General features: G+C 49.0%; 1 protein-coding gene across 5 annotated transcripts in view; it reads right to left on the minus strand.

The window, feature by feature from the left end:
• PCM1 (pericentriolar material 1) overlaps positions 1-14853 on the minus strand; it is a 2166942-nt gene that overhangs the window by 2067360 nt on the left and 84729 nt on the right. For all 5 annotated transcript variants that reach the window (XM_069631563.1, XM_069631561.1, XM_069631564.1 and 2 more), the window contains exon 2: positions 13627-13730. In XM_069631563.1, the coding sequence (XP_069487664.1) occupies positions 13627-13719 (93 nt within the window). In that variant the 5' untranslated portion in view covers positions 13720-13730. The remainder of the gene's footprint in view (positions 1-13626; positions 13731-14853) is intronic.

The raw sequence follows: 14853 nt of genomic DNA on the forward strand, positions 1-14853 counted from the left end.
GTGAGTGGGGCCAAGCTCAGATCTCTTGTATCAAGGACCCCCAGGGGTTGGAACTGTGGTCTGACCAACGTATATTGGAGGTCTTCACGGACTTCTATTCAGAACTGTACACCCAACCCCCCCCGAGCACAGTGAGGTCCAAATGCGCAACCTCCTCGAGCAGATCCCCACGACCATTGTCTCTTCCGCAACCAGAGACCAACTGGATTCCCCCATCCGTTTGGATGAAATAGTTGAGGCTATATCTAAATTCCCTAAAGGAAGAGCACCTGGTCCGGACGGGCTGACAGCCGAGTTTTATCAGGAGCACGTGGCCATTCTGGCCCCCAAACTGTTGGAGGTTTGGAACGAGTCACTCCGGCTGGGTGCCCTTCCCCCATCGTTGAGTGAGGCTGTCATCACTGTCCTGCTTAAACCTGTTAAACCCACTAATGAGTGCGGATCATATAGGCCCCTCTCACTAATGAACTTGGACACCAAAATCTTTGCCAAGGTGATCGCCAATCGCTTCCTCCCGGTCATGTCGTACATGGTCCATGATGATCAGTCAGGATTCGTTCCCGGGAGGTCAACGTCACACAACATTAGAAGGCTGCTTAATGTAATGTCGCGTATTGACCGGGGGGTGAGTGCGGTTGCGGTCACACTGGATGCCCAGAAGGCGTTTGACATGGTGTCTTGGAAATATATTTGGTTGGTTTTGGAGAATATGGGTATAGGGCCCAACATGATAGCATACATTCGGTTGCTGTACACTTCCCCGCTGGCCAGAGTGCGAGTTAACTCCCAGACGTCCGGTCTGTTCCCTCTCTTCAGTGGCACTCGACAGGGTTGCCCGTTCTCCCCGATCCTATTTGCCTTGGCCATAGAGCCGATGGCCGATTATGTCAGGGAAAGACATGCGCGCAAAGGGGTGCGGCTGAAAGACTCCCCCGAAATTATCTTGCTTTATGCGGACGATGTATTGCTCTTTGTAAGAGACCCAACAGCCCATCTAGACCCAATTCTGCGTGACATCACCTGCATTGGTACATACTGTGGGTTTACTATAAATTATACTAAGTCTGAGATTTTCCCCCTCACTAGCTCCACGATACAGCCCACCACCTAGTACCTGCTCCGCTGGTCCCCGGATGGGATCAAGTACTTGGGGGTTCAGGTGTCCCTCTCCAGAGACTCGCTACTGGCAGACAATTACCGGGCTATTGCAGAGCAGGCCGAGACCAAGGTTGCACACTGGCGTGCTCTTCCACTGTCATTGGCCGGAAGACTTTCGCTGGTAAAAATGATATTGCTCCCCAAGTTGCTTTATGTATTTAGTAATGTCCCTGTCTGGCCGGGTAGGAGATACTTCGTGAACCTGCACAAACTGCTCGCTCAATTCCTATGGCACTCTGGTGCTGTGCGTAAAAAGTGGTCGGATATGTCATTACCATACGACAAAGGGGGATTCACAGCCCCGGACCTGTTGCGATATTGGACTGCTTCACAGGCGCAGTTCGCATCCTACTGGTATCCTGGGCCTCCACCCCGTCCCCACGTCAAACTCGAGGCTCTGGCAGCAGCAGGCACCGATGTAATGTCCCTGATTCTAGACCGGCAATATGTGCCAGACTCGCCCATTGACCCGGTCCGGACTACGGTGCAGGCTTGGGGACAGATATTTAAAACCTGCGATGAGCAACGCCTGTACTACAAATGGCTCCCCGCCTGGAGCTTTCCCAGGCTGGAACCCACACACGATACCACCCTGGCGCGACACTGGGAGGCCCTGGGCTACCGTGCCCTCACTGATTTCTATCCGGAGGGACAGTTCATAACACCGCAAACGTGGAGGCCGGGACACTCGGGCTCGGTTTTGGAGCTTCTGCAGTTCTACAGACTCCGTGCTGCCTTTCGAAATGCCTGGCCTGTCTTCCCCATTGAACCCCAGGACTCTCCTGGAATTGCTTACATTGCTAACTCGGGTGGTGCCCATGGGGTAGTCTCTTCATTGTACAAGCTCCTCCTGTCCGCTGCTTCTCCCCCTCCATCCAGGGCTCGTGCTGACTGGGCCTCCGAGTTGGAGCTGGATCTCACGGATCAACAGTGGGAGAAGATGTGTTCTCATACTAGCAGGGTGTCCCTAAACTTCCACTACCGCACCATACAATATAAATTACTCAACCGGTTGTATTACACTCCAGGTAGAATCTCGAAGTTTGCTCGTTCCGATCCTCGACTGTGCCCCCGCTGTGGTGCGGAGGGTGCTGACCACCTGCACATGTTCTGGGACTGCCCGGAACTGGTGACATTTTGGAGTAAAGTCTTAGAGACACTGTCCGCAATCACCAACACTGTTGTTGATCCCGACCCGATGGGGGTTCTGTTCGGGGTGTGGCAGACTGGAGGGGCTAGGGACATTGTTAGGTTCTTAAATGTGAGCTGTGTCATAGCCAAGAAATGTGTTTTACAAAACTGGAAAAGCCCTACTCCCCCTACATTCCAGAAATGGTTAAATCTACTCACGTGGTCCCGAAACTGCGAGGAGGAGTTTCTGGGCATGCTCCCAGTGTGTTCTCGACCTCGAAACATATGGTCGGCTTTCAACAGTTACTTGATCAACTCAAATGACATTTCTTCAACGGATGAATCCTCCTAGCCCCTCAGTCAGTTGCTCTGTGTTTTGGCCACCTGTGAGATGCTGCTCCCTGTCTGCTGTCGCCGTATCTTTGCCAATATGTTCTGTATGTGCATGTATATGCAACAAATTCGTCTATATGCCTCTGATGTGTCTGTTTGTTGTTTGCCTCTGCCAGCAAAAATAAAAGTTTAAAAAAAAAAAAACAAACCCTTCAAATCCAGCAAAGCTGCTGGGGGACTCCAAGTAAGGGAAATTAGCCATAGAATGAGAATTCTCCCTAACAGCGTTAAACCACTGGTGCCAGTTCTCCCAGTGGCAGCAAGCGCGGGGAGGAGAGGCATTTCTCCTGACCCGATTTGCAGCATATCACCAGCAGCGCCTTAGGGGCTGGGTCCCGTGCAGCCGGCGGGCTATACACCTACTTTAATTGGGCGGGCCACCCACCCTCTACACTCTGCAGAAGAATGTAACTGAAAAGACAACCTCCATATGCATGGAGCTGGCCGACAATCCGGCCCAGTAGCAGCTGCTGTGTTGGCCACTACCTCCCCGGCCTGACGGGGGGCCTGGAAAGTCCTCCCACATGAGACTCGGCGGGGCTCCAGAGACCAAGTCCTCATCCGCATCCTAGTTTATGGACTGATGGCACGTTAAATGTGTGCAGGCCGAAACTGAAGTCACCCCCACCGGGCCAGCGCCGAATCCGACGTACCCAGGGGGTTCTCACGTCCCAACAGGGCCTGCAGCTTGGACAGGTAATTCCCTGCTGGGAGCCTTGTCCCGACCTCCGAGTCAATCCTGAGATAGGAGGCCCCCGGACCCCCTTGCTGGTGCTGCCCCCATTCAACTGGACCAATCCAAATTCCTTTTTACTCCACAACACAGATACCAGGCCTGTGCTGGGGGCTGGGGCTTGGGGTGGACTCCAACAAGGACAAACGGCTGTGCACCCCTTTCCCCATGGAGTGGTGCTTGCTCCCTTCCCCTTCACACTTCGGAAACGCCCCTGCTCTCCTGAACTACTCCTACACCCAAAGATACCATCAAGGGCTGGGAAGCCTGGGCCCCGCCAAGAACATTGAACCTGGGGGGCAGGGTGTCCAGACATCCCTGGCGGCAGAAGGTCCCAGAAAGACCAGTCACGGAGCACACCCTGCACAGCGAAAGGAGTACAGGACCACTTTGTGAGCTGAGCGGCTGTACTGTAAATGCTGTGCTGTATGGCAAAGATCAATAAGCGGCAATCCCACTTACCCTTCTCCCAGAAGGAGGGGCTAAGTGGAAGCAGAGAAAAGAGGTTGGCGCCCCGTACTACCGCGGACAGGGTGGGCCTACCTAACCCAGAGGAAGTCCCCATGACATCTGCTGGGGACGCCCCGACATCAGAACTTCGTGTTCTGCTGGCAGAGGGGCAGTCTGGCTTTGTGTCCATCAACACAAAGCTTGACGGAATGGTATACAAAGTCGACCGCATGCAGGAATGCATCGAGAAGGCGAGTGGGCGAATATCTGAGGCAGAGCACCGAGTTGGGGGTTTGGAGGATACCAGTGGCAAGGTAACGCAGGCGATTCAAACACTCCAGAGGGAGGTCAACGCTATCAAAGAAAAGAGTGAAGATTTGGAGGCGAGGTCACAGGAATAATATCCGGGTGGTGGGGGTCCCGGAGTCTACCCCTCAGCAAAACATGGAGGTCTTCATGGAAACATGTATACAGGACGTGCTACATGCTCTACCATGGTCATCACAATTCCTGATAGAGGGGACACACCGGGTGTCGCAGGTGACTCCTAAACCAGGCCAGAGCCCCAACCCAATAATTGCTCGCCTACTGAACTACAGGGACCGCAACACTATCAACACAGAAGCCATCCGAGCCTGCAGGAGCCCTCCTACGACACTGCCGGAGCAGTGCCTCATCAGCTGTTCTCCCCGCCGACGGAAGGTAAGCCTAGAGGCTAGCCTTTCCCACAGCCGCGTCGGCTGTTCACAAAGGGGATCATTGAGGATGGAAGCGGTTCCTTGTATATGATAATATACACAACTTGATCTCCCCCAGCGAAGCGCTGCATCTCCCCCTTTTGCCATTGCTTCATGTAATGCCTGCAATGGACCCACGAGTTAGTCTACATCCCAAGATGGCCGCCGCCTTTTCCAGGATGTGTCTCTCGGCCTGAGTGCACCATCCCTCAGCATCCGGACTACGGATTGACTGTGTGTGCTCTTTTATTCACCAATAGCGCGCCGTCCAGGCGCACGCCGTCATGGTGCACGAAGGCACCAGCACTAAGGCTTTTATACCTGCCCTGAGTCTGCCCAGAGATTGCGCAGAGGCCAAGGCCGGTCCCCCTGTTGAAATCTTCCAGATCCTTGGGTAAGATTACATCTATACTAGCCCGCTTCTGATGTATGCCCTCTCCCAGCCTAGTCTTCATTTCCTCAGTCGAATGCTAAGTCTATAAAAATGTTGGCCACTGTTTAAGACTACTTCTCCCAGAAAGATCACAGACACCACTGGGGACAATCATCTTGTTACTTCCACTGTAACTACAATCAGAATGATACCTAAAATGAGCTGACCTGCTATGCTCACCTATGTATACTGCATCCTTTTTACCCCATCACTCAGAACGAACCCTAGGACCTATGCCTGCCTCAATTGCCATATGATTCGCAATTGTTACCTTACTGCATCTTAGTCGCCTGCCATTGTCGGAACCTAGGTGCTGACCACTACCTTAAGCTACTTTTGTCCTGTACATGCTAATGTTCCGACTGTATGTGCAAACTCCGTATCTAAATGGTCAATATTCTCTCCTATTAGCCTGCTTTCATTTTAATTGTGTACCTCCCTACTAGCCACGGTGTATTACTTCCAACCATAGGTGCAAACTCGCAACTAGATGGCCTGTGTTCCCTGCCACTAGCCACTTCTGATATGTGCTGTGCCCTATGGTCGCCAATAGACCACATTTGATTTGTATTGTGCCTTATGGTCGCCAATAGACCACATTTGATTTGTATTGTGCCTTATGATCGCCAATAGACCACATTTGATTTGTATTGTGCCTTATGGTCGCTAAGAGACCACTTTTGATTTGTGTTGTGCCTATGGTCGCTAATAGACCACTTTTGATTTGTGTCGTGCCTATGGTCGCTAATAGACCACTTTTGAGTTGTGTTGTGCCCCAGGGTCGCTAATAGACCACTTTTGACTTGTGTTGTGCCCAAGGGTCGCTAATAGACCACTTTTGATTTGTGTTGTGCCCCAGGGTCGCTAACAGACCACTTTGATTTGTGCTGTGTCCTAGCCTCATACGCTATGTCTTATAGTCACTGCTTGATTGCCATATCTAGGAGCCCCCAGTCCCTATATTTCAGCCTACCATGCTATGTATTATAGCCACTGTTTGATTGCCACATCTAGGTGCCCACAGTCTCTATATCTTAGCCCTGTTGGAAGAGGTGCACTTAGGTGCCTCCCATGCTATGTACTCCAGACATTCCCCACTCGTGCCTCATACTCTTGTGCCCTTACCAGTGGATGGTGCCTAGACCTTACAGATCCAGCCACACGGCCTTAGACACAAGTACTGACATTTAGTACCTTGACGACCAGTTATCCCAGTCCATACACACCAAGTGGCACAGCCAGCTAACAGGAATACCTTCGCACTATGTCCAGCCCACTCAACATTTACTTTCTAATGATCATGACCACACTGTACGCCTCCCCCAAGAACAGCCACACTGAAGTTCCCCCTTGCAAGCCAGCCCTCGCGCCTCCTCTTCTACTCAACTACACTGGCCACATCAGCCCCGTGCACCTGGCCATGCCAGGCCGACTAGTCTACACCTCTCAGCCTACCCCAACTCATGAGAGAAACCTTAAATTACGCGCCAGACTTAAACTCTATGAACCTCTTAGAAGATCCCTCCCCACTATAAAACGCACAACGAAAGACCAACATATTAGAATAGGCACTGCACCTCATCTATTCTCCCCATCAGTGAATACAAACATGATTAAGACAGATACCAATTCACCCAACTCGGCCACAACCAAAATGGACCCTAAAAGGACACTCCCTCAAGGGAGCACTCCTTAATGTAAGATCCCTAGTGGCACACGCCATTGACCTAGCGGACTTAATCACAGAAGCCAATCTAGACTTTATTGCCATAACAGAGACCTGGCTACACAATGCGGCAGGCCCATCGCTCATGTTGGCCATTCCTGACGGTTACACCATATCTAGGCAGGACCGAGAAGGCTCCCGCAGAGGCGGACTTGCCATTATATCCAAAATAATCTTATCACTACGCCTAGTCCCTACCACAACTATGCAATCCTGTGAAACTCTCACTGCCAAAATTCCCATAAACAACACCCAAACTCTCTCAATTCACCTAATTTACAGACCACCGGGTCCACTTGGCACCTTAGAGGAGGACCTGCACAGCCTTCTGTCTAATAATACCAAAACTACTTCCCAATTGCTGATATTAGGGGACTTTAACCTTGGTTTCAATGACCAAGCAGATGCCCATGCTGCCACTATCGCCAATACCCTTCAGACCTTGGGACTTACCCAAATAGTTGGCACCCCCCACACATGCAAAGGGTAGAATACTTGACTGGATCGCCGATTCCAACTGCTCAGCCACAGTATCCTCTATTACGCCACTCTCCTGGACAGACCACTCCCTGGTGTCCTTTAATTTACTAACTACCAAACCACCCAGTCTTGACCCACAGGTAGCTCCACCATGCCCTACAAGAAACAAAAAGAATATTACAGTAGATAATATTATCCCCCTGATCCTTCCTACCTTAAATGCACTGCCAGACAACCTCGACCCTAGTCCATTGGTCAATGAATTCAACATCATGCGCACCACTATGGACAAAGTCGCCCCTCTCAAAATGCAAGCAAGCAAACCCAAGGCACACTTAAACAAGTGGTTTACGCCAGAACTTAAGGCCTTGCGCCTAAACAAAAGAAAATGCGAATCCGACTGGAAACTATGTCCAACCGAAGAGAATAAAGCTAATTTAACTAATATCTCTCGGCATTATAAAAATGAAATATGTCTAGTGAAACGCAATTCTTACAATGCTCGCATTGCCAATGCCAACTCAAGTATGAAGGAACTCTTCTCCATCTTGAAAGAACTTGAGTCCCCTATTGCTACACCAGATACCTGCATTAAAGATCAGACCTGGTGCACAGATATCCAAACAGCCTTAGCAAATATAATCACCACACTGCAAAACAAAATCCAACTAAAAAAAGATTCCCTAAACCTCACAAACAAGCTGCCACTCAACACCATGAACGACCCAACCAACAAATTCTCCTTCACTAAAACTACCATTTTAGAGGTAGAGAAAATCATCCTCTCCCTCAAACCGTCTAACTGCAAAGGTGACATCTGCCCAGCACAACTAACAAAAGACGCTGCCAGAGACCTTTCACCGTTCATTTCAAAATTGATCAACTCCTCCTTCGCCACAGGTAATATCCCGGCGAACCTAAAACAATCATGGGTGCTCCCACTTCTCAAGAAGCAGACCCTTGACCCCCTCATCCCCACCAATTATCGGCCTATCACTACCGTACCTTTCCTTCTGAAGATACTAGACAAGGTCGCCTATACACAAATTCAAAGACCCCTTGAATCTAATAATCTACTGGGAGCCAGACAATCTGGTTTCCGTCCACTCCATGGTACTGAAACTGCACTCATTGATCTAAAGACCCAAATAGACGAACTGAGAGACCAAGGTAAGACGGCACTCCTCCTCTTACTTGATCTCTCAGCTGCTTTTGATCTGGTGGATCATAGGGTCCTCTGCAAACACTTGGACAGTGCTGCACACTTCTCTACTCATGCCACCAAATGGATTGAATCCTTTCTGGAGTGAGAGAACAATGAGAGTCTTCTCCCCCTCGGCAGCAGCCGACCCTCTTCCAATCACGTGCAGCGTCCCTCAAGGCTCCTGTGTTTCACCAACCCTGTACAACATATTCACTAAACCCCTTTTCGATGATCTGGACCTTCTAGGTATCACCTACACCAACTATGCAGATGATACACAGATTCTCCTCCCGCTTTCTGCGGATCATAGCAAGGACAGGGAATTGGTGAATAGGGTGTACCTCATCATTCAGGCATGGATGGCATCACAAGGCCTCTGCCTGAATGATGATAAGACTGAGCTGATCATTCTGGGCACGCAGGCCAATATCAACCAACTAGGCAAGGACTACTCCACGTTTAACATAGATGGCAATTGCATTAAGGTCTCGAGTGTAGTAAAAACACTAGGTTTCTATCTCGACTCCACCATGTCTCTTGCCAAACAAGTTAATTCCTTAGCTTCCACGACAGCCTATACCTGCAAATTAATAAGAGCAGGTAAACCTTTCTTATCCAATAACAGTTGCATGATCTTAACGAGAGCCTTAATACTATCACAACTCGATTATTGCAATGCCCTTTACAGTGGCGCCAACAAAACTATCACCAAAAGGCTACAAATCCTCCAAAATAACGCCATTAGAGCCGCCTTAGGCATAAACAAAAGGGAACATATCTCCTCCACTAGACAACAATACAAATGGCTCTCCACCGACAATAAAATTCACCTAAAATGCTCTCCCTGACGCACAAAGCCCTCAATAACGCTGCCCCCATTTACCTGATGGACAAAATAAAAAGAAAAACCTCTAGCAGACCTACAAGAACGCCCAACTCCAACTGTCTGGAAATTCCAAGATTTAAACTTGCCAAAATTGGCAGCACAAGCTTCCCTGTGCTAGCCGCTAAATGGTGGAATGCCCTGCCACACAACCTTAGATCAGACCAACCTTTCCCCCACTTTAGAACGAACCTCATCAAACACCTCATTGACAACAACATGTAAGGTTTGAAAGACTTTATTTGTGTTATGTTACTCATCTGAATGTATATATGTACCTTCAAAGATTCATCACTATTGTAAATTTTAATTATGTAACATTGTAATTTCTATGGAACTTTGAAAGCTTCGTATATTCTGCTCACTGCGCCCGGTTACCCTTGGGTCTGGCGCGCAATACAAATAAACAAACAAACTATTCTCTGCCGAGCTCGGGTGCTTGGTGACCTGAACTATGAGAACACCCGGGTCTCCTTCTACCCGGACTTCACCCCCTCTGTCCAGGCGGCTTTCCTGGTGGCAAAAACGAGCTCTCCGTGACTGCGGATTACAATATGCCATGCTATATCCGTCCAAGCTGCGGGTGTAGCATTGAGGCCAGGCACTCCTCTTCACCGGCGCCGGGGCAGTGCAGGACTACCTGGATTTGCTGCCAAAGGAACGAGGGGCTGCTTGAATCCGAGTCAAGTCATCCTGGGCTGATACCTTTTTGGGACAGAGTATTACTGTGTATATGGGAAGACAGCCCCAGCCGAACTGAGACAGATAACTGCCCCACAAACTCAATGGCTGTATGCAAATCATCTCCTGGTGGGTTATAGATCTACTAGCCCATGTAATGAATAAGTCCAGCTGCTGAGCGAAGATGTTACTGTGAGGGCGGGCTGTGACATTTGGCGATTTGGGGGTTTGGGAATGGGGGGGTGGAGGGGTGGGGGCTATTCACTGCTAGTTGGGGGTGGGTAGTGTGGGTGGGGGAGGGCAATGGGGAACAGGTGAAGTGAGGGTCGGAGAAAGGACCGAGGCATGTTGGGAGTTACTAGTTCAAAACGATTCACGTCTCTTGTATATGGAGGCAGGGTCGGCCTGTCCAAAACAAATGCAGGTCTATGGCGAGCTGCAGGGTAATAAGCTGAAATGTGCGTGGGCTTATTAACCCATGCAAGGTGATAATACTGTGAAAAGCATGCAGCCAAGGCGGCTCTCTTGCAGGAAACCAACTTAGCAGGTAGGGGGAATGAGGAGGTCACCAGGTCCTGGGGGAACTGCAAGTACTACACATCTTACTCTGCCTACTCCACCGGGGTCATGATATGAATACCCAAGTCACTTAAGTTCCGTACCACAGAGACTGAGATAGATCGTCAGGAAGGTTTGTGATTGTCTCAGGATGCTGGGATGCCCACTCTGGTGTTGTTTGTTAACATATGGCCCAAATGTGGACGACCCCTCTTTTTCTGAGTCCTTACTACACTTCCCCGCAAACTGACTACTTCCTAGTGTGCCTACTTCTTATACATTGAACTATGGACTGTATCTGTCTCCCCAGAACACTATCAGACCACTCGCCTGTCCTCTGGTCACTGGCTTCAAGTGGTGAAGGTATCCTTTGACCCTTCTGGAGATTCAAAGCCGCGGCCCTATCGGATATAGTGAAAAGAAGTGAAGTGTTAAGCCTGGTCAAGTCATACTTCCAGGAGAACCTGGGGTCCGTCGCCACAATGTGCTCCACATGGGAGGCTTTCAAGTTGGTACTGCGAGGGAGGGTGCTAGCAGACCGATTGCTCACGTACTCCTCAGCCATTGTCTATGCAGACCAGTGAGGTTTCATCCCTGGGAGAGCGACTGCGTTGAACCTGCACAGGCTTTTCGACAATACTGGCTCAGGATTGACCCCAAAGTGCAGGCACTGGCGGCTCTACTCGACATGGAGAAAGCATTCGACTCAGTCGAGTGGAACTACCTATGTGAGATGGGCATTCTGGAGTACTATCTGACAGCAGTGCGTCTGCTATATGCCGGGGCAAACGCTCACATAGTACCGGAGGGTAGGAGATCTGGGACCTTCAAACTGGGTCGCAGAACTAGGCAAGGCTGTCTGCTCTCGCCATTGCTATTAGCAATCGTGATTGAACCACTGGCAGCCAGGCTACGTAAATTCCACTTGGCAAGAGGGCTGGCATTAGGCAGGGCTAGGGAACTGGTGTTGCTGTACGTGGACGATACACTCCTATATTTTAAAGACACTGATCAACCTGCGACCACAGTCGCAGGAAATTATGGAGTTCGGCCAGACCTCCGGCCTCAGAATAAACTGGTCAAAGTCGATCTTGTTCCCACTGAATGAGTCAACCACCAAGCCCCTGGACACTGAAGGTTATAGGTGGGAACAAAAGTCAGTCACGTATTTAGGGGTGCGGCTTAGTCGTGATGCCCGAACACTATTGGAAGACAAGCATGTAAGCTATCTGAATGTTATAGCCCAAGGTGGAGCGGTGGTGTAAACTCCCCCTCACGCTGCTGGGGCAGATTGCGATCGCAAAAATGGAGGTAGTCCAAATTACTCAACATTTTTCAAAACATCCCTGTGTGGCTGGGGGTAGGGGGTCTGCTATTTCAGTCAGTTGAAGGCCCAGATGGTCAAGTTGGCATGGCACCCACCGGCCCCTCGAGTTAGTTGGGATACTCTGGTTCTCCCCAGGGAATGTGGTGGTGTTAGGACACCTGACATGGCGTTCTGTATTCTTGCAGCACAACTGTACTTTGCATCCTACTGGATGCCGAATGCCCCATACTACCCACATGTGCGCATAGAAAGGTGCTCGGTATGACCATTCAGCCTGCAAGTGGTTCTGGTATCAAGGAGGGTGTCGGATAAATGCAAATTCGACCAAGTAGCGTACACAGTACACGCATGGAACAGGGTCCTGAAGCAGCTACGGGTCCATATCCCCTTTGATATGCAGCTATGGAATGTAGAGTCCCTGCCACCAACAAGTGACGCAGCCATGATCCAGGAGTGGCGATGAGTGGGAATTTATATGCATGGCAGATTTATACCCTGAGGGAACATTTCTAACACAAGAGCAATTCTCTGCAGAGATGGGAGGGATGTTCCAAGGCAGATTACAATACTTCAGAATCCGTGCTGCCTTCAGAGCGTGGTCCCCAACGTTCCACAATATGCCACATGCACTCCCGCTGCTGAAATACCTATTGGGCTCCCGAGCTACAAGGAGGGTGGTCTCAACATTATACAGGCTAGTCCCACGCGACTCAGAGACCCTGAAGTGTAGGCGAAGGTGGTAGGACGACGCTGGAGCTCCCTTTTCAGACAAACAATGGGCTTTGCGAACGCACGCATAGTGGTGCATTCAATACACGCTTACAGTTGATTCAACTCAATAGCCTGCACAGAGCGTATCTAGCCTTGGCTCGCCTCCATCCATTTAAGGTGCAATGAGGAATCAGCTGACCGTATCCATATGTTGTGGAGTTGCCCTAAGCTGTAAGACTTCTGGGAGGGTGGTGGGGGCGGTCTCTAGTATGAGGCGCATGGTACCCTGCAAATTGTTGTGCTGCATGCTTGGTTGGCTCCCCGGGATCACTGGAAGCTGCTTACAACGTGTACGATAGTTGCGATGAGATGTTTTCTGATGAGATGGCCTAGCACAACCCCACCTGGTGTAGGGGTTTGGCTCAAGGAACTTGTATGGCTAAATGACACTGATAAAGAATATGGTCTTCTGGTCTTCTGTGTGGCCCACAGAACAGGCCAAGGAGTATATGGGGGCCATGTGTGTCCTATCTACTATCTCAACGCCCAGAGACAGACCCTGGGGAGCCAATGCTTGGATCGTAGATGATGAACCGGTCCCTGGGCCTTGCTGAAGTATAATCCACCATGCCAATGTGTGACATAGGTATAAGCGCTGCCTCGCATATTCCGTAATACAAAGGGAATTTGGCTGCATGCCTGTTAACACTTTACATGTATTGTACTATTGTTGTACCTGACGGTGCTGATGTGTAATTGTACGTTTCGAGATGTGAATCAATGAAGAAAGTTTATTAAAAAAAAAAAATGTGTTTCCAAAACAAATAATGAGGTTTGTTGCATTTATCACTTTATGAGAAGGAAAAGTGACTCTAGGACAATCAGGGTGAGAGTGAATAAGTACAGAATACACAGCCAAAAGGTTAAATCAATATTTCAGTAAATAGCACAAGCACACTATGCTCCAGATTTGTACTGAACAGGATATTTTTCATTGGAGCATTAAATAAACCAATTATACCATATTATTCAGCCTTTCCTCAAGGCTTTCTGTCCAGTTAGGCAATCCCTGACCACGGATTTCTTCTTCAAAGGGCTCGCCTCCTGTTGCCATGGCTGAAAAAGCTGCAAAAGAAAAGAAAAAAAAGAAGGGATCAAATGACAATACTTAAAATATAGAAATCCAGTTTTTATATAGCACTGCATGCTGATTTGCTCCCTCTATTAAGTGCCATAATAACAGTCACCCAAATTAATGGTACTCAATTTATCAAACCTCAGAGGTCACAAATTATAAATTGTAGGTTCGCCTTATGTCAGAGGCAAGTGCTTAACATGTACCCTAGCCACTATGCAGTGCAGTGTAACCCCCATTTATTTATTTTTTAATCACTTTAACATTTTAAACAACAAATAACAATATAACAATCTCCAGTATACTGCATCGTGTTCAAATTGCAATGCCTATAAGAACCTCTGAATTAAACAAAATAATATATAACATAAACATCAAAAGGTCCCCAAAGCCGAGAATAACGCCCTTCTCTACCTTGTCCAAATAGCATAACTTTTTCAAAGTTTGACAAGACCTGCATATCCGATAACCACCCTTCCACACTCGGTTTCTTCCTTGACTTCCAGACTCTTAAAACTGGTTTCATTGCCAAAACCAAACCCCTGTTAATCCAGTCTGCACAGTCCCTAGCTCTGTTCCCTCTACCCATGTTGGATAACAAAATGATTGATAGGAAAGAGCGAGGAAGCTTCTCTTCCAATACAAGGTCCAGTCTATCCAATACCCCAGTCCAGAAATCAGAAACTCTCGAGCATGTCCATAACATATGTATCAAAGAACCCTCGCCACATCCACAACCACAACATGAATCAGAGTCCGAAAGTCCCCAACCTAGCCATCTTGGATGGTGTCCAATATAGTCTAAAGAGGATCCTTTGTCTAATATATCGCAGTTGTAAATCCATCTTTGCCTGCACACCTACATGAAGTAAATACGTCCATTCCCAAACCGAGATATGGGCAGCAAGATCATTCACCCAGGTTTGACGAAGCTTGTCCCATGCCCTCACATCTACCTCTTCTACCGGCATTAACTTCAGATAAGTGGAAACCCCACACGATGTAGAACGGAGAAGTTCACACAAAGCAGGCCTCTCATTCATGCCCCCATCCAACATCCCTGTCCTTTCGGTCAAGAGTACCTTTAAGGCCTCATAACTACCTCTTTCTCTA

The sequence above is a fragment of the Ambystoma mexicanum genome, chromosome 6q, assembly GCF_040938575.1.
Source record: "Ambystoma mexicanum isolate Mex_15411 chromosome 6q, UKY_AmexF1_1, whole genome shotgun sequence".
NCBI lineage: Eukaryota > Metazoa > Chordata > Amphibia > Caudata > Ambystomatidae > Ambystoma > Ambystoma mexicanum.